This window comes from Aaosphaeria arxii, assembly GCF_010015735.1.
Source record: "Aaosphaeria arxii CBS 175.79 unplaced genomic scaffold BU24scaffold_6, whole genome shotgun sequence".
Lineage (NCBI taxonomy): Eukaryota > Fungi > Ascomycota > Dothideomycetes > Pleosporales > Aaosphaeria > Aaosphaeria arxii.
Genome location: NW_022983479.1, coordinates 2383208 through 2409608, shown reverse-complemented (window position 1 = coordinate 2409608; position 26401 = coordinate 2383208). Strand labels below are relative to the sequence as shown.

At 52.5% G+C, this 26401-nt stretch overlaps 10 protein-coding genes across 10 annotated transcripts; 6 read left to right on the top strand and 4 right to left on the bottom strand.

The window, feature by feature from the left end:
- Positions 1 to 58: 58 nt before the first annotated feature.
- On the bottom strand, positions 59 to 3869 carry BU24DRAFT_424944 (glycoside hydrolase family 47 protein). Its single transcript, XM_033528621.1, has 2 exons — positions 3549 to 3869; positions 59 to 3495 (listed from the first exon to the last, which is right to left on the bottom strand). The coding sequence occupies exons 1-2, from the start codon at positions 3653 to 3655 to the stop codon at positions 303 to 305; spliced, it is 3300 nt and encodes a 1099-aa protein (XP_033382267.1). The 5' UTR covers positions 3656 to 3869; the 3' UTR covers positions 59 to 302.
- A 275-nt stretch (positions 3870 to 4144) lies between these two features.
- On the top strand, positions 4145 to 5813 carry BU24DRAFT_434799 (import inner membrane translocase subunit tim-50 mitochondrial precursor; the record flags this gene model as incomplete). The annotated part of the gene is made up of 2 exons (XM_033530052.1): positions 4145 to 5161; positions 5217 to 5813. 2 exons carry the CDS (start codon positions 4145 to 4147, stop codon positions 5811 to 5813), a joined length of 1614 nt encoding a protein of 537 aa, XP_033382266.1.
- A 270-nt stretch (positions 5814 to 6083) lies between these two features.
- Positions 6084 to 7952, top strand: BU24DRAFT_249711 (uncharacterized protein). The gene is made up of 3 exons (XM_033522368.1): positions 6084 to 6582; positions 6654 to 6741; positions 6808 to 7952. The coding sequence occupies exons 1-3, from the start codon at positions 6354 to 6356 to the stop codon at positions 7823 to 7825; spliced, it is 1335 nt and encodes a 444-aa protein (XP_033382265.1). The 5' UTR covers positions 6084 to 6353; the 3' UTR covers positions 7826 to 7952.
- BU24DRAFT_424942 (uncharacterized protein) lies at positions 7901 to 11085 on the bottom strand. The gene is made up of 9 exons (XM_033528620.1): positions 10177 to 11085; positions 10028 to 10127; positions 9925 to 9977; positions 9762 to 9873; positions 9424 to 9717; positions 9107 to 9368; positions 8807 to 9059; positions 8684 to 8756; positions 7901 to 8634 (listed from the first exon to the last, which is right to left on the bottom strand). Exons 1-9 carry the CDS (start codon positions 10590 to 10592, stop codon positions 8080 to 8082), a joined length of 2118 nt encoding a protein of 705 aa, XP_033382264.1. The 5' UTR covers positions 10593 to 11085; the 3' UTR covers positions 7901 to 8079.
- Positions 11086 to 11371: 286 nt separating this feature from the next.
- On the top strand, positions 11372 to 13319 carry BU24DRAFT_434797 (uncharacterized protein; the record flags this gene model as incomplete). Its single annotated transcript, XM_033530051.1, has 3 exons — positions 11372 to 11866; positions 11979 to 12438; positions 12499 to 13319. The coding sequence occupies 3 exons, from the start codon at positions 11372 to 11374 to the stop codon at positions 13317 to 13319; spliced, it is 1776 nt and encodes a 591-aa protein (XP_033382263.1).
- An 808-nt stretch (positions 13320 to 14127) lies between these two features.
- BU24DRAFT_442803 (Nicotianamine synthase) lies at positions 14128 to 15372 on the top strand (the record flags this gene model as incomplete). The annotated part of the gene is made up of 3 exons (XM_033530550.1): positions 14128 to 14428; positions 14491 to 15002; positions 15079 to 15372. 3 exons carry the CDS (start codon positions 14128 to 14130, stop codon positions 15184 to 15186), a joined length of 921 nt encoding a protein of 306 aa, XP_033382262.1. The 3' UTR covers positions 15187 to 15372.
- A 137-nt stretch (positions 15373 to 15509) lies between these two features.
- BU24DRAFT_424940 (uncharacterized protein) lies at positions 15510 to 19326 on the bottom strand. The gene has a single exon (XM_033528619.1). The coding sequence runs from the start codon at positions 19098 to 19100 to the stop codon at positions 15780 to 15782; it is 3321 nt and encodes a 1106-aa protein (XP_033382261.1). The 5' UTR covers positions 19101 to 19326; the 3' UTR covers positions 15510 to 15779.
- Positions 19327 to 19910: 584 nt separating this feature from the next.
- BU24DRAFT_411614 (uncharacterized protein) lies at positions 19911 to 20552 on the top strand (the record flags this gene model as incomplete). The annotated part of the gene is made up of 1 exon (XM_033526054.1): positions 19911 to 20552. One exon carries the CDS (start codon positions 19911 to 19913, stop codon positions 20550 to 20552), a length of 642 nt encoding a protein of 213 aa, XP_033382260.1.
- A 456-nt stretch (positions 20553 to 21008) lies between these two features.
- Positions 21009 to 22270, top strand: BU24DRAFT_452714 (exoribonuclease family protein). Its single transcript, XM_033531207.1, has 2 exons — positions 21009 to 21591; positions 21668 to 22270. Exons 1-2 carry the CDS (start codon positions 21290 to 21292, stop codon positions 22131 to 22133), a joined length of 768 nt encoding a protein of 255 aa, XP_033382259.1. The 5' UTR covers positions 21009 to 21289; the 3' UTR covers positions 22134 to 22270.
- A 1144-nt stretch (positions 22271 to 23414) lies between these two features.
- Positions 23415 to 26384, bottom strand: BU24DRAFT_411612 (RNI-like protein; the record flags this gene model as incomplete). The annotated part of the gene is made up of 2 exons (XM_033526053.1): positions 23415 to 23777; positions 23850 to 26384. 2 exons carry the CDS (start codon positions 26382 to 26384, stop codon positions 23415 to 23417), a joined length of 2898 nt encoding a protein of 965 aa, XP_033382258.1.
- Between the last annotated feature and the right edge of the window lie 17 nt (positions 26385 to 26401).

Below are 26401 nucleotides of genomic sequence, written 5' to 3'. Positions count from 1 at the left end.
TGCAAGTCTCTTGGGATTGATGAACGATAATTCGGAACAAAGTGAGGGATATCATACTGCTTCGCTATGTACTAATAGAAACATATCAAAGGGTCTAAAAAAAAGCCGTGCCAGTCTCCTTGTGGTCCGATCATGTTCTTTGGATAGCTTTCACATGTAATTCTATAAGTGTTCTAATCCGGATCATTGATGCGCAAGAAAGCAATACGTAGTTACAACCAGTTCGTCACCACCACATCGGATCCATTCCCGTATCCTCAACCCATTCCTCTTATCATTGTTATTCGTGTCAGCAATTCTCATCACAAAACAATCAAATTCCCAATCTTGACCCCCTGGCTCTGGAAGAAATACCTCCGTCTGACGCCCACGCCTTTCGCCCTGCCCAACAAAGCAATCGTCTCGTCGCCCCCGCTGACCATGATCAGCGGGATGGGATTGGGTCGAGGCAGGCCGGAGGACGTGTACTGCACCTCGTCGAGGAGGGGCTGGACGAGCCCGGGGGAGACTGGAGCGTTATTGCCGCGGCGGTTGTTCGACGGAGGATTGAAGCGCATGGGGGTCGGCGTGGGCTTTGGCTTCCGGCGGGAGAGGAGGTACGCTTCATCGATTCCGTCTTCGTCTTGGTTTTCTTCGGGGCTGGTGCTGTCTTTGAGTGTTTGCTGGTGCTCTTCGTATTTGTAGCGCGCGGCGTTGTCGTATTCGTGCTGTTCGTGCTCGGGGAAGCTGACGACGATGACCAGTTGGAGGGATGTGCTCTTAGGTGGGAAGGCAGGGATGTTGCGGAGCTTGGTACTGAAGCTGCATCCGCCGCGGGGAATCACGATGATCTGGTGGGCACGCGGGACTTCGAATGGCAAGCGGTCTTCGCAGAGGGTGGTCGGGTGGATGTAGATGCTGGTCCAGATGAGGGGCCTTTTGGCGGAGTAGGTAAGTTCGGGGTCAGGTACGTCTGGGAGTGGAGCGGCGCCGGGGCCGGTTGGCAGGCTCGCGTGAAGGGCGCTCCGGAGGATTTCTGTGGGGGTTGGAGGAGATGGAGATTGAGTAGGTTGGGAGGTAGAAGCTGCCAGCAGGTTTTGAAGGGAGGCAAGGAGCGAGGACAGGTATGATGGTTCGGTCGAAAGAGCATCAGCGTCGACATGGGCATTGAATTCCAGCACCTCGTCGACGTCAAGATCAGACAAGCTACCGTTATCACCGAGCACATCATCAAGTATGTCAGCCAACTTAGTTGGGGATGGTGTTGTGACTGGGAGTGGGACGGCATCTACAACGAAATCCAATGCATGTGCATCTCTGGTCCGAGTGAAGAACGGATCGGAGGGATTGAAACTCTCGATGGTCTCGCGCGACATGTATACTTTCTCGTCCCGGCCCAGACCAACATTAGAAATGGCGTATATGCGGAAGTGCTCGTCGAGGTCCATATCTTGTCCCTGAGGGAGCATCTCCTTTTCGCGGATCATTCCCAGCCGAAGACCGCTGATGGAATTGACCAGAATGCCTTCGTTTACGCGCTGTAACGTGCCAACTTGTAGACTATTAGGGAGATTGGGGAATGACAAATCGAAAGTCATGCGAGTGGCCATGGTGGAACTTGTTGCATATCGGGGTATGAGCTCTGGAGGCAGGGTCCACGGAAAGTATGTATAATTCGAAGGGGACTGAATGTCAGAGTCTGAAATACTGGGATGGTCGGCATTGAACTCTATGATAGGTGAATCTATCGTATCTTTCGTAGGCATGAGATGCAGGCGAGCCATGCTTGCAGCGTGAAATACATCGGCTCGGGCGGCCGTTGCAGATATACTGAAAGGAACAGGCTTCGGTGGAAGAGGGCATGTAGTTCGCACGTGATGCCATATGTCGGCTGACTCCTCACGAGAACCAGGTTGACGGAGACGCTTGGGAATGATCAATGGGTGCCCTTCCGTTGTAAAGACAAAGGGGGCGTCCCATGTATTGAGAGGGTGAGTGGGGTCGAAGAGGAGATAGAGATATTTGGCCGTCTCTCCTAGAAAGAAACTCTCCATACGGTCACTCAACTCTCCTGTTCGAACGTCATGCAGCCCTGCCCAACCACACTTGGTCCAACAGCGTCTCTTGATATCCTGTAGAACCATTTCACCGACATGCAAATACCACGGATCATCGGTTGCACGGAAAAGGTACCAGGTGGATTCGATAAACTCAGGCCGGCCTCCCCACCAACGCAATCCTCCCTCGATGTTCCCGCTGGCGGTCGACCATCTTTCCGGCATTGCAGAGTATCGAGTCCAGAGGGCGGTGTACAGGAGGTGTGTCTCGATGGCTTCGTCTAGTTCGCCAGCTAATGCCAGCAAGCCCTGGTAGTAAGCGCTCAAGCTGTCAATCCAGTAGGCTCGTGTCGCGCCGGTGTATAAGTCGACCTGAGTATAATGGGGATGGTGGTGGGCAGCCCCTCGATAGATCTGTCGCTTGATTCCTTCGTGCGCATCTTCCCAAGCATTTAGGAATGCATCTGGAGAGTCGGTGTCTGGACTGCTAAGGTCATACGGCAGTCCTGACAGGAGAATGTGCGTTTTTAGGGAATATTCAAAGAAGCTGTCAATACCAGCTCCGATGCCTGTATATGGAGAGACCCACTGGCCCGTCTCAGCATCAATCCCTGCTCCTAACAACCCAATACTGCTCCGCCGATGCCACACCGCCCAGAATGCCTCCTTTGCCGCCTTTTCGAAACGGGTATCTCCAGTCAACCTGCTCAATGTAGAAAATTCCAGCACCAGGCTGCCCGCACCAGCAGAACAGGTTTCCGTGATTTCAGTTCCTTTATTCTTCGGATCCGTATCGCATTGGCCATATTCTGAGTCGGTGTTGTATGGTGAATTGGCATAGAAAGGAACTCCATGGCGGAGATTGACACGTGGATATGGTAGGCCCGTGGGAGTGTGAAAAGCCGGCATCAACCGCTCAGCAAGATCCGTCGCCAGACGAAGTAGCTGCCCATTGTATGTGAAGCCATTGGGCCATAGTATGCCCTCCTTTCCTTTCTTGATTTGTTCAACCTTGGGCTCATAGCCACGTATCGGAAGATCGCCAACCGCGAACTGGTGCGCACTCAACAGCCCACCGACGCCGCGTATGACAGTCTCAAAAACCTGCACTTTGCTGTCTAGATCGAAACCTCGTGCTCGCGTGCCCTGTCCTGCAGGCCCTTTGCTACCATCGCCATAATGTTCTACCAACGATTGTATCCCATTTTGGAAGTCTCGGAGTGGCTTGTTGTAGTTCGCGCTTTCTTGCGGTGGAGAGGAAGCCAATATGGCCAACGTTGACAAGCTATCGATCAAGGTAAGGGAGTAGTTTCCTAGGACATCGTTGACTTCAATATGTGCAGGATTCGTCCTATCTCGAGTAAGAGGTCCGCAGGTAAGAGGTCTAAGTTCGTCTTCGGGGAAGGCATGTTCCATGTAATTATCGAATCCATGGTAAAAAATATCTATAGTTTCTTGCCTACGGATGGTCAGCTTCCAGCAGGAAACGAAACTTGCGACAGCTGGACGAACCGAAGATGAGAAATGGTACTATCGGTCATGCCATGCGCGACAGTCGCCAACAACAGTAGAGCAAGCAGAGAGAGCCATCTGAGCCGAAAGGTGGCTGCTCCGAGCATATGCCTTCCAGTCAAATTCATGCCCTTGATGGTCTGGAAGCGGAGACATGGGCCTTGCGCAGGTGGGATGTAAAGAATCAAAAACACTGGGGCGAGCTATATACAGCAAGGAATATGTAGGTAAGGCATGAGTGTAAGCTGAACGAATTGCAAGCGGATAGAATTGAAGTCGCCGGTACAAGAAAAAAAATCAGAGGTTGTATGTACATAGGTATGTCATCCTCCTCATAACGACATCGTCGGTGCCCGCAAAGACCACAGTTCCCTCTTGGTGCGGCTGTCAGCGGCTAACCCGCGTCTATTAGGCCAATCGGCGCCTTCCTCAATTTTGTTCTTCCGATCCAGGTGCAAGTCTTGCGATGAAATCACCAACGGCAAGCTTTGTGGCCGTTCTGCACCATCGTCAACTCTCTTCTTTTCCATCAATGTATTTTCCCTTTGCATTCAATTTTTAATCTTAGTAGCTCTCACTTCTTGCTTGGCTCCACCATGCTTCCCCGCGCTGCCTTCCGCGCACTTCGCCCGCGCGCACCACTGGCGTTCCCTCACACAAGTCCTATAGCCACACCACCCCAATCCCACTGGCTACGATCGTACGCGAGCAACAATCGCTCTTCTAAGAACAAGACATGGAAGCAGTCCGATCCCGTCAAGTTCGACCAATCGAATAAATCAACGCCCAACCCAATTCATCCCAACGAACAGCCCGAATTTGACGCTGCAGCTGCCCCAGAGCGCAATGACGTATCTTCAAAATCCCAAACTCCAGCAGACGATGCTCAAGCTTCCGGAGAAGCTACAGAACAACCACAGAAGCCTCTTCCCGATCTCAGACAAGGCATCCCATCGACGTTCGGCGACGAATTCGGCGCGGCTGAGTCTCGCTCACCAAAGCACGAGCACGATCCCAACAACATCACCGAAGACCCTGACAAGGAACCTCGTCCAGGAAGCGGCCGCGAAGGAGGTGAACTTCCAAAGTCAGCCTACGAGACTAGCACGGATAGGAGACGTAACCGCGTTGCCAATTGGTCGTATCTTGCAACTCTGGTCGCTGGAGGTCTAGGTGCCGTCTATCTCGGCAGGAATTGGGATACCGAGGAGGAAGCAAAGGCACACCCAGATGCACCAGAGGGATGGAGTCCTGCAGCTATGTACAATCGCGCAGCTGCCCGCTTAAGCAACCAGATGGGTTATTATACTGAGCCGACCTTCCCCAAGCTGCTGCCTGATATGGATCCTGCCCCTCCGATGACACTCGTCTTGAGTTTAGAAGACTTGCTGGTGCATTCCGAGTGGACCACGCAGCACGGCTGGAGGATGGCTAAGCGACCGGGTGTCGACTACTTCCTACGCTATCTTAGCCAGTACTACGAGTTGGTCATCTTTACATCAGTCCGCTCCATGGACGCAGATCCTATTATCAGGAAACTAGATCCCTTCCGCATCGTCATGTGGCCTCTATTCCGTGAGGCCACTCGTTACGAGAAGGGCGAGTATATCAAGGTATGTATCAGTTTGGGAAAATTACTTGTAGTGCGAGCCACGCTAACGGATCCAGGATTTGTCTTGTCTGAACCGAGACCTGTCGAAGACAGTGATCATCGATACCGACCCCGCTCACGTCAAGCTGCAACCCGAGAATGCCATCATTCTCCCTAAATGGAAGGGCGAACCTGGAGATAAAGGGCTTGTTGCTTTGATCCCATTCCTTGAGTATCTTGCCATGATGGGCACTGCTGATGTTCGTCAAGCCATCAAGTCCTTCGAAGGCAAGGACATCCCCGTAGAATTTGCACACCGAGAAGCAATAGCAAGGGAAGCCTTCAACAAGGAAATGGCCGAGCAAAAGGCGAAGAAACCTAAGCATAGCGCCGGTGGTTTCGTAATGGGTGCTCTAGGTCTCAACAAGCCCCAGAGCGATGGTCTGGGTTTCACAGAGGGCTACGAGCAGGGCAAGATGCTTAGCGACCAAATCCGCGAACGTGGCCAGAAGCAGTACGAGATCATGGAGAAGGAAATCCGCGAGAACGGCGAGAAGTGGCTGAAGGAGATGGCTGACGAGGAGAAGAAATTCCAGGAGGAGCAAATGAAGAACATGAAGACCAGTGCCTTTAGCTGGTTCGGTGCCAGCGGACCTCCGCCAGAAAAGAAGTAAACAAAAAAAGGATGCTTTGAGCGCGTTCGTGATGGGTACGAGGAGTTCGGCTGTAAAATATCTTTTGTCCACTCTACTTTGGGTCACGGCCACGGTGCATGTTCAGATGGGGGACATGTATCTTGCATTGTAAACGTCTTGTATTATATGCGTGCAGAAAAGATGAACGTCGGAAACAAGGCGCGATGCCTCCGAGATAGACCGCTGGAAGGGTGTGAAATTATCCGGACCGAATAAGAAGTCCAACCCCGCCTCTCAGAAAAATTCGAGTAGAGTCAACAACTACCGTACGAGTACATTTTTATGTGAACTACAATCGTGCTTATGGGATGCCTCAAACCCTAGTGTGTTCGGAACGATCCGAGAAACCTCCGACAGCCTAAACAGGTCGAGTGACGTCCGCCCTCTCCAGCTGACAACCATTGAAGCCACTGACGTCTAGCATCTACCATCTACCAGATTCACACAGCCTCATCAGACATTTACTCCCCCTGAAGCGACATCCTGAATGGTAATAATCCCAATACTTGACAGGTTCAAATGGCAGGCAAATTTCCCTTTCTGCGGTTGCCCCTAGAGCTCCGTGATTATATATACTCCCAATACTTCAAACCAAGTGACCTCCTCGTGGACAGCGACTATGGCGGCGGGCAGTATAAATTCGACCTACGTCTCTTCCGGGTGAATAAACAGATATATACGGAAGCCCAAGATGTATTTCGACGGGAGAATGTCTTTGTGCGCATCGAAACACCATGGCCTCAAGCAGGTATGTTACAGAGAGTCCGCGATGTCTGACATTCTTTGAAAATTTGCTGATTGGTCGTTCGATTTTGTTAGAACATCACATCGCCCAGGAAGGTCTCGTCCCTATAGTGGCTGCTGGCGAACAAGGCGAACAGTTTAAACATCACCATGCTTTGGTCCAGTACGTCTTGCTCCATCATCTCTTCTCATAGCCATAGCCACTAACTCAGAACTGTATGATCGACAGAATTTCCGCGCCACTGCACGAGTTCGTTCCACAGCACGCCATAGTAATTCTCTTGGACGATTTGTATCTCTTCAGCGACACATGGATGTACTCCGGCCTCAACTTCCGCACGCTCAACGACCACCTGTGCGTCACCTTCGTGCTCCGGGACCCCTACTACCCAGCAGACCCCAAGCCCGTCCCCATCGCCCTGCAGAAGCGACTCCTCCTGCCCTTTGAGAAAGTCAAGGGCCTCTACGAAGTCAACGTGCAAAACTACGACGAGAGCGTCGAGCGGGAGCTCCGCCTCCGCATGGCGACACCGTACGACAGCGTGCAGAAATGCCTCGAGGACAGCGCCCGCCACATGCAGTCCGGCGACAAGGCGCTGGAATCCGGCGACGCGCAGGGCGCCCTCGAACTCTACGTGAAAGCGTTCCACGCAATGCACATCATCGTGTCGGGCCGCGTGCGGCGCGTCCTCGCCGACGCTTGGTTCCACGAGGCCATCGAGTCCGGTCCCTTTGCAGGCCAGTCTGGGCCGACGATCCGGATCACGCTGCGCATTCGCCTCGTGTCGCGGACGGTGGCTGCGTATCTGAAACTCGGGGAGTGGGAGGAGGCGGCGTTCTGGGGTATGCGTAGTATACGCATCATGCGGGAGGCGGTGGACACGGAGTTCGAGGACTTTCTGGCTGAGTTTGTCGGCGCGTCAGATGTTGGGATGATTTATTTCCGGACGGCGATTGCGTTCCAGAAGATGGAGGAGAGTAAGAGTAGGGAGTTGCAGGATTATGCGTATCATGATATGGGGGAGAGGGAGGCGCTGGGCAGCTCAAAGAAGCTGTTTGAATTGGCGGGGCGATATATTAAAGGTCAATACGCTGCTCTTGCGTTGAAGACGGCGCAGGAGTTCCGTGTGCAGCCTCCGCCTGGAGTACTACCAGCACTGGACCGAGGGAGCGATGTTGATAGTATGGCGCACATGGATGTGGGAGGTGCAGAGGAGCATGATGATCATCCTAGCACTGAGAACTAAACGTGCATACATATCTGTGGGGCGTATTTGAAGGCAAATTATATCGAGCATGGTACGGCATCTATTGGCAATTGCACCATTTTCGATTTTGAACGTCGTTCCTGGGCTGGAAACTATATCTATATACATCTACGAATCCTAAAATCAACGATCTCAATCGTATCCCAATATCCAATTTTATACTCATTCGAAACATAAACGCTTCAAGCTGGTGGATGCCATAAACATCATTCATCATAACCCATTAAAATCGTTCACACCGTTTTCACATTAATAACCGTATCCTTCACATCGTCATCCTCATCCAATTTCTCATCGCCGTCCGCAGCCACCGTGCTCCCCCACTTCGGCATCGTCGACGCCCTCGTCACACCCGCCGGCTTCCCCTCATTCATCGCCTCGACCATCCTCTTGATGTGCGGATGGCTAGGCCTCGACACATGACTCGGTCTTCGATCCAGTCCGGCATCTGTATCCCTCCTCCGCTTTTCCTCCCCTATCCGAAGTGCCATGCCCTCCCGTGTTGACATCGTCCTGTTCATGGGCGACGGCTCAAACTCCTCAGCCTCATCCGTGGGATCCGGTTTAGGCCGCAGCCATCGCCACACGGCCTTCGTCTTGGCCATCCAGATCCGATACCCGAAGTCGGTGGATAGGAAGCCTACGAGGCCGAAGAAGGGGAGGCAGACGGAGGCGAGGGTCAGGCCGAAGGGCCAGAAGGACGCGGGGTATTCGGGCATGTTGGTCATGCCGTAGACTGATGTTACGAAGGTGAGGGGCATGAAGAAGAGATTGACGATGGTGAGGAGCTTGGAGATGGCGTTAGCTTGAATGGGGATATGAGGGTTTGAAACGTACCTTGATGTTGCGACCCTGTTGTACCGTTATATCGCTGAGTTCGACGGACTTGCGCGATTCTTGGATCGAGGTGCTGTGCTATGTATTAGCCTTGTCACGCCATTCAATTGGGGATGTTCCTACCCCGAGAAAAGGTGGTCTTGAAGCGACTCGATCTCCTTTCGCCGGTCGTTGTTTTCATTCTGGAGGGTTCTCAACTCTTTCATCTCTCGTTCGAATTGTAATCGCAATAGTCGTAGTCTTCGTTTCCAGTGGTCGTTTCGCGGAGATTCTTCGTAAAGTGGCCATAATGTCTTACTTTTCCCTTCCCACACATCATCTGTGAAAGTGTCTTCGAATGAGTCGATCATACTCTTAATACTATCATTCACATTTCCTAACATTATCAGCATGAGATTCAAGAGCGCATAAATGCGTACATACCCAATGTTTGATGAGCGTAGAAATATCGACGCGTCCAGGTGAATTTCCTATCCTCGAAGAGTCGCTGGTCACGTAGATCCGTATCGAAGAGAAAGCCAAGTGCAGGCGTGACGAGTTCCGATATTCCCTTGTATATGACTTCATATCTCTTCCTAGCATCCTTGTACTCAGTCAAAAGTGCGTGCAGAAACGCTTCAGCGCCGTTGAGATATCGATGCCCCTGTTCAAACGTGTCTGCAGTTGCACGCCAATCCGGATAACACTATGAAACGTCAATCACAATTCGAAAAGAGAGCATACTCGGCGGTGGCCCATACCTGAATGTTGAGGACCTGCCACGGGGACCAGACATCCTGGACCCAGCCGTACTTGGTCTTTGCTCGCCTTCCTCGGTTTCGAATTCGGCGAGGATTGTCGTCGAATAACGCCAATGCTACGACAGCACCACATCGAGTGAGAGGGATGTGGCTCTCGGTGTGCTTGATGTCGCGATCCGCACGTTGCCACTGCATGGGCTTGCATTCCTCGCCGATGATGGTATAATACTCGAACGAGAAGTAGAATGTCTTTTGGCGTTTTCTTTCCTCATGGAATGCCCGATGCATATGAGCCTAAATGATTAGATGTTGCACCATGTTCGGCACGGGTGACTTACCGATGTTGCATCCGTCTGGACTAGGGATCGGAACAACTCGTCCATGTCAAACGTGTTGTGCATGGTTAGATGCAATGCACCAAACAATATAGGTGAGGGCTCTCGAGCTATACTGCTATGGATTAGAATGGTATATGATCATTGGTCTCTGTTTGAAACCCACGTGATACGTCCGACAACGGTCTTTCCTGATTGAGCTTTGTTTACAGCGATGTCCTGAACGGTTCAGTTGATATTACGGTAACGGGTATGGTATTCACACCGACCTTGATGGAATGCCATATCTCATTGGCCCTGGACATCTTATTGTCCTTGCCGCTGGACTCGATAAGCTGGGCTTCTCCATCTGGGCCCACATCATAAACCCTAACTATGGTAAGCAAGCAACGACGTTTTCTTGCTAGAGAAGGCCTACTGGAAATGCGGATAATGGCCTCTATCATCGGCCGGATCCCGGCTCGTAGGAAACAGATTAGGTTGCTTTAGTCGGCCACGCTCGCTCATAACTCCAGCTAAGATCTCTCGTCCATGCTCGTCCCAATCATGTTTCTTTAAATGCTCGCGTAGATGCTCATGATCATAAGATTGCGACGGTAACTCGGATTGCACAAAGTAATCATCCTCCTCATCGCTGCTGTCGTCGGAAAGAGTCGAATTGTCGGCAAAGACGGGATTGCCTTCGCCATTGTGGCCGTCCTGGGTGTTCCGTCTCAGCCGGTCGTTGGAAGGGCCGAAAGATCCATTGGAATCGGTGATGCTCTTCAAGAGCGCGTCATGCGAGCGTTGTAGCGTTTCTAGCTGCTTCTGAAGCACCTCCACGGTAATTGCCATCCGTCCCACGGTGCGAGAGATGTTCCTTCTTCAACTTCTACAGGCCGGCGAACACGATAAACGGTTCGTAACAAGCTCAAAGTCGCACGTGAAGTCGGAGCGGATGGCAAACATTTTAAAGCTTGTCGACCTTGTCCATACACGGCCCCCACACTATGCCCAATAAGCTGCCGAGAGGCTCTTGTCAGGCCCACCGGGCCTTTCGTCCAATGTCCATCTCCGCCAAGTCGAAGGTTGCGTCCTGGCACAGGAGGGGAAAGAAAGACGTTGACCAAGGTCTGATTCTCTCTGTAAACTCGGTTTCTGTCTTTGAATGTGAGACGCCGCTGAAAGGTTAACAGCGACGGCTGGAGATGGACTCAGCTACCAGTCTTGTTCACCGCCATTTGCTAGTCAAGGTCTTCAGATGAAGATGTCAATCCCAACATGAAGAGTTACATATCATAAAGTCAATCAATGATTCAAAACACAGAAGCCGAATCCGTCGCAGCCATATATTCAAGATGGCATTCAGAGAGAAAGACAGACAATCAGACGAAACTGAATGGATGCTTATATGATGAACGGGATCCTTCCAGAATAGGTATAGCCTCGATCTGGCCGTGGTAGCACACACGAATCAACACCTCATTGTTCCTGACACGCCTGGGCAGTCATCGAAATCTTCCTGCACCTGATGAAATACACAATCGCGTTAAAAGAAGCAAATTCTCTCATTCTCTTACACTGCCATCGATCATCACGGCCATTGTCGTTGAGGGAATCATAATCCAGGCGGCATGCCTTCGATCACCAACCTGGTGTGGATTTCGGTCCCTCTTATCCTCGCTGCTATCGTTTATCAACTCGGTTTCGCGACCATCGCGACCGCGTTGCCAGAATTTCTGACATTGGGTATATTACAGGGTCTGATCGATGAAACACATTGCTATGCCTCAATCAAGACTCTAAGCTCCTCCCAACCACAGGCCGAGTGCTTCACCGTTTCTGGAGGTAAGTTTACCAAGGTGTATAGCGATAAGACCACTGCTATTGATGCGGTGAATGGTCAAACTGGTCACGTGATACCTGGTCTCTGGGATGGACATGGTCATCTAATCCAGTACGGAGAGTTGCTTAACTCGGTCAATCTCTTTGGTGCGGAGTCCATGGACGAGGTGCAGCAGAGGTTGGTGCATTATAAGAACAGTCGGCCTGAGCTGGGAACCAGTCAACAGTGGGTCAGAGGTGTTGGATGGGATCAGGCCAAGTTCGATGGCCGCTATCCAGTCGCGGTAGGTTCAAGAAATCTCCTGTTTCTCAGACTTGCTCTTAAGTGCTTTGTATATTGGAATGTTTCTGGAGAAACCTTGGGGCGCAGGTTGGAGCTTTACTAACAATTCAAAGTCTGATCTTGAAATCGGAGATGACTTCAAGGATCAGTACGTAATGCTAGACCGCGTTGACATCCATTGCATCTGGGTTTCCCAAAAGGTTTTAGATCTACTCCCATCTCCGCTTCCTCAGGTACCTGGCGGCGAGATCCCCGAAAAGGGAGTGTTCTGCGACAACGCCATGGACATTGTAATGCCCTACTATCCCAGGCCAAACAAAGAAACAAAAACCAAATTCATCAAGGATGCAATGGAGGAGCTTAACAAACTTGGTATTGTAGGGATGCACGATGCTGGTGTACTGTCTGCTGATATCAACCTCTACGAGCAATTGGTTAACGACGAGGACTGGAATGTTCGTGTCTATGCCATGCTCGAGTGTGGAACGAGGAATACTTTCTGCCCAGATGAGGCGCGAAGGTTCAGCACACCGAATGGAAAATTGCATGCGCGTAGCGTAAAGCTATTTGGAGGCATGTCTCGTCCCACGACAGAACATCCCCGTTACTGTAACCAAAGCTAACACTCTTCAGATGGTGCTCTTGGAAGCTGGGGCAGTGCTATGATCGAGCCGTACCGTGACAAGCCAGAATCGTCCGGATCACTGCTTGTCAATGCGAGTACGCTATCAGATGTCACCAAAGACTGGGCCACTGCAGGATTCCAAGTTAACATCCACGCGATCGGCGACCTTGCCAATAGAAACGCCATCGACGCCTTTTTAGGAACTCTGAATCTTCTATGCCCCGAAATTTCCCCCCGCCAATGCCAAAAGCAAAATCGATTCCGCATCGAACATTCTCAGATCATTCATCCCGACGACCAAATTCGCATGTTCGAGTTCGGTATTATTCCATCTATCCAGCCTACACACGCAACCTCAGACATGCCGTATGCGGAGTCTCGACTGGGTAAAAAGCGAACGAAGGAAGAAGCATATCTTATGCGTAGCCTTCTTAAGTTGAATCCCGTACTTGGCAGTGACTTTCCTGTTGAGCCTGCAAACGTCTTTGAAGGCATTTACGCAGCAGTGACGCGGCGAAGCCCGCACACAGGGCTCAATTCGACAGGTGGTACAGATGGATGGTATCCCGCGGAGACTCTCACGCTCCAGCAAGCTCTCATAGGTTTCACTGCGAACCCCGCGTACGCTTCTTTCCTTGAAGGTAAAGCAGGTGTCATACAGACGGGAGCCTACGCGGACTGGGTGGTACTCGACGAGCCACTAGACACCACGGACGTGGAGTCATTACGGAAGGTAACAGTAAAAGAGACGTGGGTGGCTGGGAAGAGAGTGTACAAGCGCCCTGAAGCTGAAGATCTTCCGCCTCACGGGTCCTCTGAGAGTGGGTGAACGGATATGGGCGATTGTCACGGGGCCCACCCCCATGTGAACGGCCGTGGGGCGAAGATATCCAAAGACAGGATGACACGCGCCGTACCCGCAGAGATGGCGTGCAGTTTAAAGGAAAGAGAAGCCATAGCGTGCCCTTCTACCTTGTGTCCAATGCATAATAGGGTCTATCAAACGGACGGTTCGATGCTTGTGTGGATTGGCCGATGACCGGTGCCGGGCCCTAGAGTGACCTCTTACCCAAAGCATACAAGGTTCTGAGCCATGAATATACAGTTGAACCCTGCAATTGAGCTCGGTTTACAACACATATCAGTTGCAACCCTGGACTTTTGTTGATTGTCAAACGGACATGGAGTCCGCTTTCTTGCATTTTTCTTTCCACACCCCACTCGTTGTCCAACACGGTGCTCACGGTGCTCCAAGTCAATCGAGCCAACCATGTGTATGGAATTACAGCCCAACGATGCACTTCACTTCCAGAATGCAGCAAGGATTTTATGTCAAGCATGAGCTCGGAATTGCTTTTTGTGATTGTTGTGTCACTTTTTACCCCACAGTTCCAATCCAGCTCGTTTGTATATTAACAAGCAACTGTCCCTCGATTCCTTCTTGTCTGTCATAATCCTCCTTCACAAAAATGGGTGTGCCTACACGATCTCTGCCACACATAACCATGCCGGGTGTAAAGAAGTCGCAAACATTCACTCATGCCCAATGCCCTTTATCAAAACTGTCTTTATCTACACCTGACTCGATGCTTGAATTTGAGCATAACCCAACGCCACAAGCAGTAAAAGGTGTAGACATGGCCACCCAAGCCTCAATCCCGTCAACACCCACGGGCCTGATTGATGAGGTTCGAAGGATATATCATGAAGTACAGGCGCTGTCCAGTTTGGCGCCTGGGAAAGAGATCGATGCTCTCCTGACAAGACTTGTACACCTCTGCATACAGCCCTACAGCGATGACTTTATTGCCAAAACACTCTCTTCTCCCGAAGCCAACGAACTTTGTCTTTCTCTTCGACCTCTGTGCGCTGCAGCAGAAGGAGAGCTAGAAAAGTACTGGGCAAACCGTATACTTGCGTCCGCAGCTGCATCATCAAGTAAGACTACCTCAACCAAAAGACACCCCACGAACATTCTCAACTCTCCTAACCCCGAACAGAAAACGGCACAACGACGACAACAACCCCCCGCACCCTCCTCCACTCCTTCCCCTACTTCGACAACTACCTCGACCTCTCCCGCCTCGAGTGCTCCGTCCTCGAAGCCTTCCTCCCAACCTGCGGCGCCGACTGCCGCCCCTCCCCCTGCAAACTCGCCTTCGTCGGCTCCGGTCCCATGCCCCTGACCTCCTTCTGCATGCTCGACCGCTACCCCGACGCCGTCGTGCACAACATCGACCGCGACGCCGGCGCCCTGCGCGTGAGCCGCGAGCTGTCTGAGAAGTGCGGGTACGGCGGACGCATGACGTTCGCCTGCGAGGACGTCAGTGAAGAGATGGGCGGCGAGGGTGCGACGAGGTGGAGGGATTTCCACGTCGTGTTTCTGGCTGCGCTCGTGGGTATGGATACTCCGAGTAAGATGACGATTATGGAGAGTCTTGTTAGGAAGTTGGAGCCGGGGACGCTGCTTGTGGTGAGGAGTGCGCAGGGGATGAGGGGGGTGTTGTATCCTGTGAGTTTTGTCATTTTTATTCTTCTATGCGCTTGCTTGAGTGGCGCACATTGCTAATTTTGGGTTACGTTTACAGGTACTGGAGCTCTCTGAAGATTTGCAGCGGATAGGTCTCACGACGCTGCTTGTCGCGCATCCCTGGACGAAGGTGGTGAACTCGGTCGTTGTGCTGAGGGTCAACTAAACTTCCCACATGTCCAAGATCGGAGCAGAGGTTTCCTATCTAAGGTTCAACTCATGCAGGAACCAAGATGCCGAACAAAAGCCCAACGGCAGAGGTATTATATAGCTGTTTATACATTACTCTCATCCCCGGAATGGAGGCAACAACATGCAATTCTTAGCGTTAGCATAACTATAAGTATCACAGAAATCGAGTACATTACTAGCCCGATTTTGAAATCATGAGATTCATTGGCGGAGAAGATGAATGATCAAAATAGCCCACTTGATAATACTTACTACGGCACCAATTATCATGTCATGTAGCTCGTTATGATATCATTCCCACGTTTGTTTTTCCACAGCAGAAAAGAGAAGTAATGAACAGATCAGTTAGTATCGAAGACTTTGGGTGCCATAGTATTGCTTGTACAGCAATGATATGGAATTGGTTCCAAGATACAAATATGTCAAGGGCCGTTCAACTGTGTACATGTGCACATGAAGAACGAACCGACAACCCGTGAAATTCGTTCTCATTTGATTCTGGCAAGCAGTAATTGATTTTGTTTACCCCACCAGAAGGCACCACAAAACATCCTCAACGAGAAACCATCAAGTGAGTTCACCCCACAGCTCGCGCCTCCTGCCCCGATAGAACTTCTCCAGCATCCTCCTCCTCTCCTCCTGCGTGCAGTTCTCGACGAGCAGCGCAAACTCCACGGGGTCGGAGAACCCCATCATCTCGGCCATGCTGCACAACTGGCGCCTGCGGATCCGTTCGTCGGGCCTGTACTTGTAGTTGATTTTGTACTCCGGCCTCCCGCCCTTCGACGTCGAGCCGATGAAGCTAACATCGGCATTGTCGTCGTGGTCGTGGTCATCTTCGTTGGCGTCGTCTTCGCTGTCTTCGTCGTTCCCGTCCGAATGCGCGGATAGATGGGAGGCCGGGTTTTGGGATTGCGACTGGAAGACACGGCGTTGGGCGAGGTCTACGTCGTTTCGATGCTCCTTGGCGATCTTGCCCAGCTCGGCTTCGATCTTGCTGTGGCCGATGACTTCAGAGTTCTCGTGCGTGTACTGCACGCCCGCTTTGGCTAGTATTGCGTTGACGGCGTCTAGGCCTTTGCGACGTGCGGTTGTCTTTTTGGTGGTAGTGTCAGCTGTATCGGATCCGTTGACGAGGCGATCGGCAAATTTCTTCATTTGTTTCTCGCTAATGCCGTCGTCGTCTGTGATGCCTAATGATTTATCTGAGAGGATGCTCTCTTCTTCCTCGTCATCCAGATCGCTGTCGGCTTCTGGTGTGAATCCGATTGCGTTGACTCCGGCTCGTGTCTCGGCAACGTTCGTCTTATGAACGATGTCTCGCAGCAGAAGCCCATTCTCTTCAAAGCTGAAGAGATTTTGAAGTCCGAAGAGCTCTCCCACCTTCCCAGAATGATCCATGACGCCTTTGAAGTAGCGACGTTCTTCGGAAGCCGTGTAGCCGATGTTGGCCTGCTGTTGCTTGTAGATCTGGCGGGCGTACATGATCTCTTCGATAGTGCCGGACGAAACAAGGCGAAACACTTCAACATCCCGCGTCTGGCCTATGCGGTATGCGCGATCCTGGGCCTGGAGGTCATATGCTGGATTCCAATTCGGATCGACTACCACCACCTTGTTGGCGGAGGTAATGTTCAGTCCAACGCCGCCTGCCTTGGTGCTGATGAGGAATACGAATTGTTTTTCATCTGAATTGAAGTCTGCGACAGCTTTGGCGCGGTCTTCGAGCTTCATGCTTCCGTCAAGGTAGGACCAGTTGTAGTTGTGGCCATCGACATCGAATAGTGTTTTGAGCAGCCGAAGCAGGCGCACCGAGTGTGAGAAGATTAGAACTTTATCGCCATTGACCTGCCAGAAGCCGAGAAGCCGCTTCAGAACCTTCCATTTCCCACAGAACTCTCGTTGGGATTGATCGAAGATTTTGTCTCGCATGCGGAAATAATATTTCCATTCGTCGGGGCAGCAGATTTGCAGGTTGTCGAGATCCTTGGCTTGCTTCTCCGCGAGGTCAGACGTGTGTGGGAGAAGTAGGGCGAGATGGTTCGCTAGCTTCTGTAATGTCATCATAGAAGGGAACATGTAGTTGATCCATTTACCGCCTCCACTGACGGTAACATGGCAACACCATCCTCGGGATTTACCACTTTCGCATTCACAAGGCTCTTTTGCTCGACGGATGGCATCCACGCGCTCGCTCTCGATGAATGTACGATACGCATTCGCTTGGGTGTCCGTGAGCTGGCAGAAGACGACGCGATCGCTCTTCTTAGGAAGCTGATCGGCGATGAGAGTCTTCATGCGGCGTAGGAACACGTCTGGCAGTATCTTTGTCACTAATTCCTGCGCTTTCCCGCGCGCGTCTGCAAGCTGCGCATTGGTAGCGTCATGGGCTTGTCCGACCTTCAGTGGGACGCTGATGGAGTGCTTCCACTGCTGGTAGGAGCCATATTCTCCCGGTCGGACCCAATTGAGCAAGTTCCATAGTTCTTCGTATTTGTTCTGTATCGCTGTACCCGTGAGACCTATCCTGCAAAGTGCATTGATCTTGTTCATGGCCTTCGTCACGGCAGCATGCTTGTTCTTGATCTGGTGACACTCATCGGCTATCACGCAGTCCCAGTCTACTGTATTGATTTCCCCTTCATTCTTTTGATACGTGACATAGGTCGTGATCATGACCTCACACATTCCCTTTCTCGCGGCGTTGAGGACTCCCCTCCTCTCGGCGGGTGGGCCGTGATACTTGTCTACGATCCACCAACCCCACCTGTCCATTTCATCCTGCCAATTGTGCATGAGGGTCCCTGGACAGACAATCAGGATCCGGGGGTACCACGGGACATCCGCCGCTCGCCGCATCTTGCGAAGGCGCTTCTTGTCGCGTGATGTTGCCGTCTTCCCGAACGCAGCGGTAAGAAAAGCGATGACCTGGATAGTTTTACCCAGGCCCATATCATCGCCTAGAAGCGCACCCGTCTGGCGAACGAATCTTTCGTGGAGGAATCGGACGCCATCAATTTGATAGTCTCGCAACCAGCGCGCAATGGGAGCCGGGATGATGCCCCCGGACTCGGTCAGCTGTATGCTCTTCTTCGGTCTCTGCGGCTTCACTGCCTTGTCCAGGACCGGCTTCTGCTCGCCGTCCGAGTCACTGAAATAAATGCCGTCGTAGCTAGGCGGGTACCGCAGCCCTGCTTCATGAAGTTTCTTCATCTTTCGTTTCCGAGACTCGATGTACTCGGGAATCGGATCATCCAAGTACGTCTCCTCCTGCTCGGAATCAGACGCAGCACGGTAGCTATCGAGGACATCGCGGATGGTGTCGTTCTTGTGAGGGTTTATTTCCAGTTTCTTCCTCGGCTTCCTGCCGACGACGCTGGTGGCAGCAGCTGCTCGAGACTTCTTCGACGTCCGGATCCGCTTCGTCTCGGCGGCCACGCGCTTCCGCTTGAGCTTCTTGCTCTCCTGGTACTGGCGGTACGTGGCTTCAGGGTCTTCGCCAAGGAGGTCGATGTCGGATTCCTGGCCGGGATCGTTCGAGGCAGAGCCGGCATCCTCGTCGATTTCGACGTCCGTTTCTGAATCTATCACAAACGGGACGGACCTGGAACCATTGTTGCCTGCGCGACCGTCCTCCCGCTTTGGTGAACAGGGTGGTGGTGAGGAACGAGGAGCGTTGTCGGAATCTCCGTCATTTTTGCGTAGTGAGTTTTTCCTTGATGGTTGCGGTTGGGATTGCGATGCGAGTGCATCGATGTACTGCGAGATGTTTAGGCCCTTGCGCGCGGTGCCTACAATGTCGAGGTCGTCATCACTGCTGCTTTCATCCTCAGCAAGAATGCGCCTAGTCTTGCTGTCTGATTGCTCGTGTCTGCTCCGAAAGGACATAGTGGCTGATTGTTTCTGTCTTGGAGACCGTGGGTTGCGACGTCGCGGTGGCAATGCATCAAGATATTGGAGACTGGATGGGGGTGGGGGTCACTTCCTCCTCCACAAGTAATTCAGGAGTCAAAGAATCTGTTATCCCATTACCACGTATCAACAGAGTGATATTTATCCATGTTGGCCAAAACTGTGAGCACCCTTCCCTTCCTCTTCTTCGAGTACCTTGAGCTAGGTTGACAAGTTCGGGATCACAACAGAATCCACAAGGCGCATCTGTAACCCAAAACACGCGATGATTGGTTGGGAGATTCTGCCAAGGATGCGATTATCTAACACCACCACCCAAGGTAACCATGACCTAGAAGCAGCACACTATTTACTGATTTATATCAAGTTAAAGGCCGAAGGTCAACTTCGAGGTTTAGAGGAAGCGAGAGCAGTCGAGAAATTGTGAAATCGAGTGCGCGAAGGGCAATCAAGGAATCGTAGAAGGCAGACAGCAGTTTAACCACTATGATAATTTCGTCTTATATCCTCCAACTGTTCCGTGCTTTGTTTTTGTTTTCTTTGTTTAGCTTTTTGCTTTTTGCTTTTTGCTTTTTTTGAAGGACGTCGTGACTTGCTAGGTAGTTGAAATCTGGGAAAGAATCCCTCTGCAGGCAACATTCACGACCTTCCACCAACGACACTCACAACCTTCTACCGGCCGCCCACCGAATGCATTGTCTCTACTGAGGGAATCATCCGCAAATGACGTCGAATCCTCCGCCAACTCTCCGCCGTTCATGTCGAAAACGCCTTCCTCCCAAGACGATGCCTCCGGTAGAGTCTGACTTGTCAGAGGCTGGCTGCCAGAAGGGACCAGGCAATGCGGACCGCTGTGATTCTGGACTTCGCCGTCTTTCCTATTTGAAGGACAAAAGAGCACGTAGAAAACAGCAGGGCTTGTGCGTGGACTGTCGAAATAGAGTTGAGGAACGCGACAGAACTCGGTGCGAGAAATGCCGTGCTCGACGCTCGAAGTATGATCGCTTCAGCCGGTTAAAGAAGATAGATCAGAGGAAAAGATTGGAAAAAGAGGACCAATGCATCGAGACAGGGTGCCAGAGCATCGTACAGCAAGCAGATAAGGGAGAGGTAAATCGCTGTGAAGAATGTCGGGTTGGACGCCAGAATGCCAGTCACAAGCATCGACGGCTGCAGCAAGGTGTTGAAGCACACAGCGAGCAAGATACGCGTGTATCACATTCTCAAACAAACACATCGCAAGACGAACCTGACTTCTTGTCCTTACTTTCGCCGCTTTACTCCGCGTCTTCGCCTTCTACTTCAGAAGCGCACAAGAGGTTCAGAGAAGCCACGGATCGAGAATATCGAGCTCTCATGAATCGGTATCGGGAGGACTGTCAGAGGAGATGGGATGCGGAGCAGGAGAAGAAAGCCTCGAGGCGCTAGAACTGCAATGGCAAGGGGAATGTTCGCGCAGTTCAGCAGCACAGGGAAATCCCGACTACCTCGACCTCGGTCTCGTTACTCAAATTCGGCTCAGCAATCCCTTTATACAAACCAGGTGGCGGGGTGTGAACATAAGGTGTTATCAATCTCAGGTATAAAAGGTATTAGCAATATCAGGTACCCAGGCTTAACCGTCGTCAGGGCGTAGCAACAAGTTGGATTTTGCGAGAATGTCTAATTATCAGTTAATTAAATGATACATGTATATAGATCATAAGGTATCCATAGGGTCAGCATGTAGCAACCTCTATCGAGATAAAAAGAACCCAACATCTCCAGATCACGCTAACGCGCTCTCACGTGCTCCCACCCATCCGATAGGGCGGGGAGCTCACCTACGCGACGGCCCGATTTCCAACGTCGACGCAGATCTCTATGCACAGACCAACTTCGATCCCAGAAGTTATTCCTCCCAAAAGCTTGTCTCGTTAACCATCCGTCGACGAAACCTCCGACATTCACCACATCTCTGCACCCGCGCGCACCGAGCAATTGGACGACCGCTCACTCACAGCGACACATACGCGCATCCATAGTTTCTTAGACAATCACCGCATACCATAACACACGCACGCCCATTGCACGGGGAGGAAAACGGACAAACACCAAGGGTGCTAACACCCAAGAAAACACATCCAAACCCCCAAAACTTCAAACAAAAGAGAAAGAAACACACAATGCCCCTCGACACCAGCACATACTCCCTCGCGCTCCTCCGCCTCGACGGCCGGCGCTGGAACGAGCTGCGCCGGATCCACGCGCAAATCAGCACGCAGGCCGCCGCGGACGGGTCCTCCTACCTGGAAATGGGCAACACGAAGGTTCTCTGCACGGTGACGGGCCCCGCGGAGGGCGGACGAACGCAGCAGCAACCGGGTCAACGAGGAGGCAAAGACAACGAGGCCCGAGTGGAAGTCGAGATCGGATTCGCGGGCTTCAGCGGCGTGGAGAGGCGGAAGAGGAGGGCCGGAGGCGATAAGTAAGTCAACCTAACCTACCCTACCCTACCCTCACCTTCTTACCCACCCACGTACCTATCTAACAAAAACGAACAGACGCATCCAAGAGCTCCAGCACACCCTCTCCCGCGCCTTCGCCTCGACACTCCTAACGCACCTCTACCCCCACTCCACCATAACGCTGCACCTCAACGTCCTCTCGCAGGACGGCTCCCTGCTAGCGGCGTGCATCAACGCGTCCACGCTCGCGCTCATCGACGCAGGAGTCCCGATGTCAGACTACCTCGTCGCGTGCACCGCTGCGTCCACGTCGTCCACCACCACGACTGATGACAGCGGCGGTGATCCACTACTCGACCTGAATCTCCTCGAGGAGCAGGAACTCCCGTTCTTGACTGTTGCGACGCTCGGGGCGAGTGACAAGGTCGCGGTGCTGATGTGTGAGAGTAGGGTTAATGTCGCGAGGGTGGAGGGGATGCTGGCGGTGGGGGTTGAGGGGTGTAAGCGGATGCGGGGGATCTTGGACGGCGTGGTTAAGGGGTGTGGGAATAGGTTTTCGTGAAATCGTACAAAAGGAGATAAGGGAAAACGGAGGAGATAGATGATTGATACCTTTTTGGGAGATATATACGTTGTGCAATAATGGAGCAATAAAAGTTGATACCCCACCCCCCTCCCACTTTCTCACGCGTCCCATGCAAAGAAGGAAAAACTAACTTCTTGGTAATGGTGATACATTGTCTATAATTCTTTTTCTTGGAATTGCTCTATACAATTTTTTTTTTTTTCAACATTTAACGTTCGTTTCCCGCTTTTCATTCGTTCTCGCCGCATCTCCATCCCCTCGCCATCCTCTAATCTCAATATGTACACGATTCAAAAGGCCGTTTGTCTTTGCATGAGATAGCCTCTGACCAGTCAATCACATCCTTCTTCGTCTTATTTTTTTCCCGTACGTCTTTTTCCATGACATGTAAAGCCACTTTTCTTCAAACCCATGTCCCTTTTCCCTTATTCATCTCATTCCCCTACGTGCCTTGCCTTTGCCCCCTGTTTTCGTACGAGGTATGTTGTTGTGGGTAGTGACAGACAGAATAGGGGTTTGCCTCAGAGGGTTGGCTGCTTCCTTGCTGGCCTGTTACGACGAGGACAACCACTATAAGGGCGGAGATGGGTAGGCAGACAGGTATGGAAGTGGGTAGATAGACGGATAGAAGCGCGAGTAGATGGCTCTCCGGGGGCGCAGATGGCAGATGGTCGGTATGGCGGACGAGGTAATTGTATGGTATCATCGATCAAGAATGGCACATTTCCCAAGAATAAAGTAAATGTGAGCGGAGTAAAATGTTGATACATGGCGTTGGTGAAGATGGTGATCATGATCATGAGCACGGTGGTGGTGGTGGTGGTGGTGGTGGTGGTGGTGGTGAAAATGACGTGTGATTGGCTGGCTGGCTGCACCCTCGAGGAAAAAGTCCCTTCTCGGAAAACATCTGCAGAAACAAAAAAGTCGAGAAACATTGCGGAGGGGTGACGAAAAGACCTCGTCCCCTTTTCCCTGCATCTTTGCAAAAAAGCAAAATGGGTATATGGCCCTTTCTCCGGTAAATAAAAAAAAAAAACGAATCAAGAAGAATGGCCCGCGTTGTATGCACAAAATATTTATATATCTTTCCCATACGCCAGATTTCTTTGCCTCTTAGATGCAGCAGGGACGCCTGGTAAATGATATACAAGATGGCGTCGGAAGCTTGGATACTCTTTCCGGAATCTATTTCGTCCACATCTCTCCGTTGGTTTTTGTGTCGTTCATCATATCGTCGTACATGCTAGGCAAAGCGGCCTAGTTCTTTTTGGCGGTTCGCCATTTTCCATCAGTAACGGTCTCGAACTTGATCTTCCGCCCGCGGCTTCGTACAATTTCGACGCCTCCGGCTTCTAGCCATCTGCTCAGGTTCTTGCATTGGCTAACGTCGAACAGCTCCAGGTCTCTGCAGCCCTCTACTACAGCCTCGACGCCGGTGCCCGTCACACGAACACAGCCGCGAACGGATAATTGCTTCAATTCGAGAAGGTGGAGGGAGATGCAGCGCAGCGAGGTGTCCGAGACGGCCGATCCGCAAAATGCGAGATTCAAATGGGTCAGATTGGGCAGTCCAAGAGCAAGCACCTCCGTCGCTGTGTCAGAGAGAGCACAGCAGAACGACTAGAATGGTCATTAGCGTCCGGTCACTATTACTGCCTTGGCTGAAGGCCTTAAAAATGGATATAAACTCACCAGGTCCAATTCCCGCAGGCTCTTCGCCGCATTGGTCAGATACACGATTGCGTTGTCCGTCAGATAGGTGCAATCCGCGAGGCAGAGTTTCGTCAGCCGAGGGAAGGAATACACGCTCCAGTGTTGGAATCCAACATCCGTGATCGTCGTACACCTTGTGAGGTCCAGTTGCTCCACTCTCGAAGCCGCATGCACGGCAATATGCGCCATGGATCGGTCTGTGATGTGCTTGCAATAGCTCAGAGTCAATCGTCTCAGCTTGGGACAGCCCACCACGGTCCCAGGCGGCAGAGGCTGGGGGATTGGTTGGCCTTTGGGTCCGACCATCTGCTGTCCAAAAGAACGGCGGCTGCTCATCTGTGCCTGCTGCATCGCCATGGCGGGGGGCAACTCAGGCACCACCCATCCTATGACGCGTGCAAGGAGGTTATCTCCCACTTTTCTGCAGTTGCTGAGGTCCACCTCTTCGAGTCCCTTAGCCTTCTGCACCATCTCGAGCACGGCAGGCCCGGTAATGTCCCACACGCTCTTCATCCGCCACACCTTTGCATTGGGTCCGCAGGTGTTGGCGAGCGCAGCAAATCCCTCGTCCGTGACGTGGAAGCAATTGCTGACGTCGACCAGCGTCGGACGAGTACCGACGAATGGACATATGATGTCCACCAGGGCGCGGTCTGTCACTCTGCGATTGTATTTGGTCAGGTCGAGGGTGTGCAAGATGTCAGGAGACGTCGTTATGATCTTGAGCCAATGCATTGATATCTGACGCATCTGCATCAGTTCATACACGTCTAAACTCTTGAAGATCCTGACCAACAGGGAATCCGGGAGGACGCCCTGGCCGTGCCGGCTCGGGCGGCGCACTATTCTGGGCTTCTTGATCGGAAACGTGGGTTCGGGAGGGGTCGATGCATGCTTGGGGTAGGGGGAAGGCGATAGCGGCGTCCCGCTGGGAGACGGCGATTTGGAGAAGGGGTCGCTGGAGGGGCTGGTGGGGGATTCGGGCGGAGGAGGCGCGAGAGAACCACGTCTGGATCTCGACCGCACATTGTCGAGGTCTACATTTAGGAACGGATCAGGGTCGTATGGCTCCATCATCTTCTCGTCCCGCCGAGAAGGGGTCATGGGACTGTCTATCGCGGCGGGAAGATCCTCGAACGTGACGGTGGGCACTTTCTTCTTCGTGGGCGTGCGAGGCATGATCAGATCCGCAATCACCAAGCCATCTATCTTGGGCGGGTCCTGCGTCGCATCCTTCATCTCGACGTCCGAATCCTTGGAAGTTTTCAGTCGTTCTTTGGCGGTCGATTCGACCTGGTTGCGGACGTCTGCGGAGCAACGGTTCCATAGCTCGTTGAGGACGTCTCCGCCGATCATCAAGCACTCGACGGACGATATCGAGCGGACGGTGGCCGTCCGGCGGGGTGCTAGTGACAGGCTCACGACTTCGCCGAAATATTGCCCCGCCCGGAGGCGAGCCACGACCTGCTGCGGAAAGTTGTTCTCGCCCGCAGCGATCGATTTCCTACGGCTCGCGAGGTGGCCGTTCTCTTCCGCCTTGGTGCTGACCACCTCGACCTCTCCCCGGACGATGAAGTAGACATCGCGACCCTGGGTGCCCTGCTGTATTATGTCGGTGAAGGGAGGAAAAGAGCGCGGAGTTGCGTTCAAGCCAATGAAGTGGAGGATGTCGTCGGGCAGGCTGGAGAAGAGGGGAAGCTCTTTGAGGAGGTGTCTTATGTTGACGCTCCCACTTCCGAAAGCGCTCAATGCAGCGGCCTCGGCCAGGCCTGGGCTGGGGGATTTCCTCTTCTTGTACGCACTGACGACGTCGCCGCCTCGGACGACGGCGCCGGTGTCGCCTGTCTCCACGCTCCCGTCGACGCGGTCGCGTGTGCGCTTGCCGTTGCGGGAGACGAGGGCGATGATGGGCTTCTTGTAGGCGGAGAATCCAATCTCCCTCTTCTTGCGCTCGAGGATGGACAGGCGCTCCTTGGCCTCCTCGCGGATGGCACGCTCGACGGCGGGGAAGTTTGGTAACTCCTTCTTGAGGTCCTCCTTGTTCAGGCGGACTATCAATGACTTCATGCTCGCGATGATGGTGGCGGTGCGGGGAATGTCCATGAGGATGCCAATCTCGCCGAAGAAGGCACCCGGCTTGAGCTCCGCGTAGGTGCTCTCGCCGTCCCTCGAGGTGACGCGGACGGCCCCGCGGACGACCCAGTACATGGCCTTTGCATGGTCGCCCTCGGTGAGGATGTAGTCGTTCTGGCTGTAGACGTGAGGTCGGAGGTGGGTACCGATAGCGGCGAGGAAGGCTTCCGGGGCGGACACGAAGAGAGGGAAGGAGCGCAACCGATCGAGCAGGTCCAAAGGCAGGCCCTGTATGGTAGAAGCGGTGAGGGGGGAGGGACGGATCGGTTTTGTAGGATTGGAGTCGGATTCGTAGGCGCGGATCATGGCGAAGGGATCAGGTATGGCGCCGCCATTCGCCTTTGCCTGAGCCGTAGGACTCCCTGACCTGTACCTGCGCATGGCGGGCAGGAGTAGGG

Coding starts and splice junctions, on each gene's coding strand:
- BU24DRAFT_424940 (XM_033528619.1), bottom strand. CDS start 19,100: ATGTCCTTTCGGAGCAGACACGAGCAATCAGACAGCAAGACTAGGCGC.
- BU24DRAFT_249711 (XM_033522368.1), top strand. CDS start 6,354: ATGGCAGGCAAATTTCCCTTTCTGCGGTTGCCCCTAGAGCTCCGTGAT. Junction 6,583..6,653: donor AACACCATGGCCTCAAGCAG/GTATGTTACAGA, acceptor CGATTTTGTTAG/AACATCACATCGCCCAGGAA. Junction 6,742..6,807: donor CATCACCATGCTTTGGTCCA/GTACGTCTTGCT, acceptor TATGATCGACAG/AATTTCCGCGCCACTGCACG.
- BU24DRAFT_424942 (XM_033528620.1), bottom strand. CDS start 10,592: ATGGCAATTACCGTGGAGGTGCTTCAGAAGCAGCTAGAAACGCTACAA. Junction 9,874..9,924: donor ACCGTTGTCGGACGTATCAC/GTGGGTTTCAAA, acceptor AATCCATAGCAG/TATAGCTCGAGAGCCCTCAC. Junction 9,369..9,423: donor GGCAGGTCCTCAACATTCAG/GTATGGGCCACC, acceptor GACGTTTCATAG/TGTTATCCGGATTGGCGTGC.
- BU24DRAFT_452714 (XM_033531207.1), top strand. CDS start 21,290: ATGCCCCTCGACACCAGCACATACTCCCTCGCGCTCCTCCGCCTCGAC. Junction 21,592..21,667: donor AGGAGGGCCGGAGGCGATAA/GTAAGTCAACCT, acceptor AAAAACGAACAG/ACGCATCCAAGAGCTCCAGC.
- BU24DRAFT_424944 (XM_033528621.1), bottom strand. CDS start 3,655: ATGCTCGGAGCAGCCACCTTTCGGCTCAGATGGCTCTCTCTGCTTGCT. Junction 3,496..3,548: donor AGTACCATTTCTCATCTTCG/GTTCGTCCAGCT, acceptor GACCATCCGTAG/GCAAGAAACTATAGATATTT.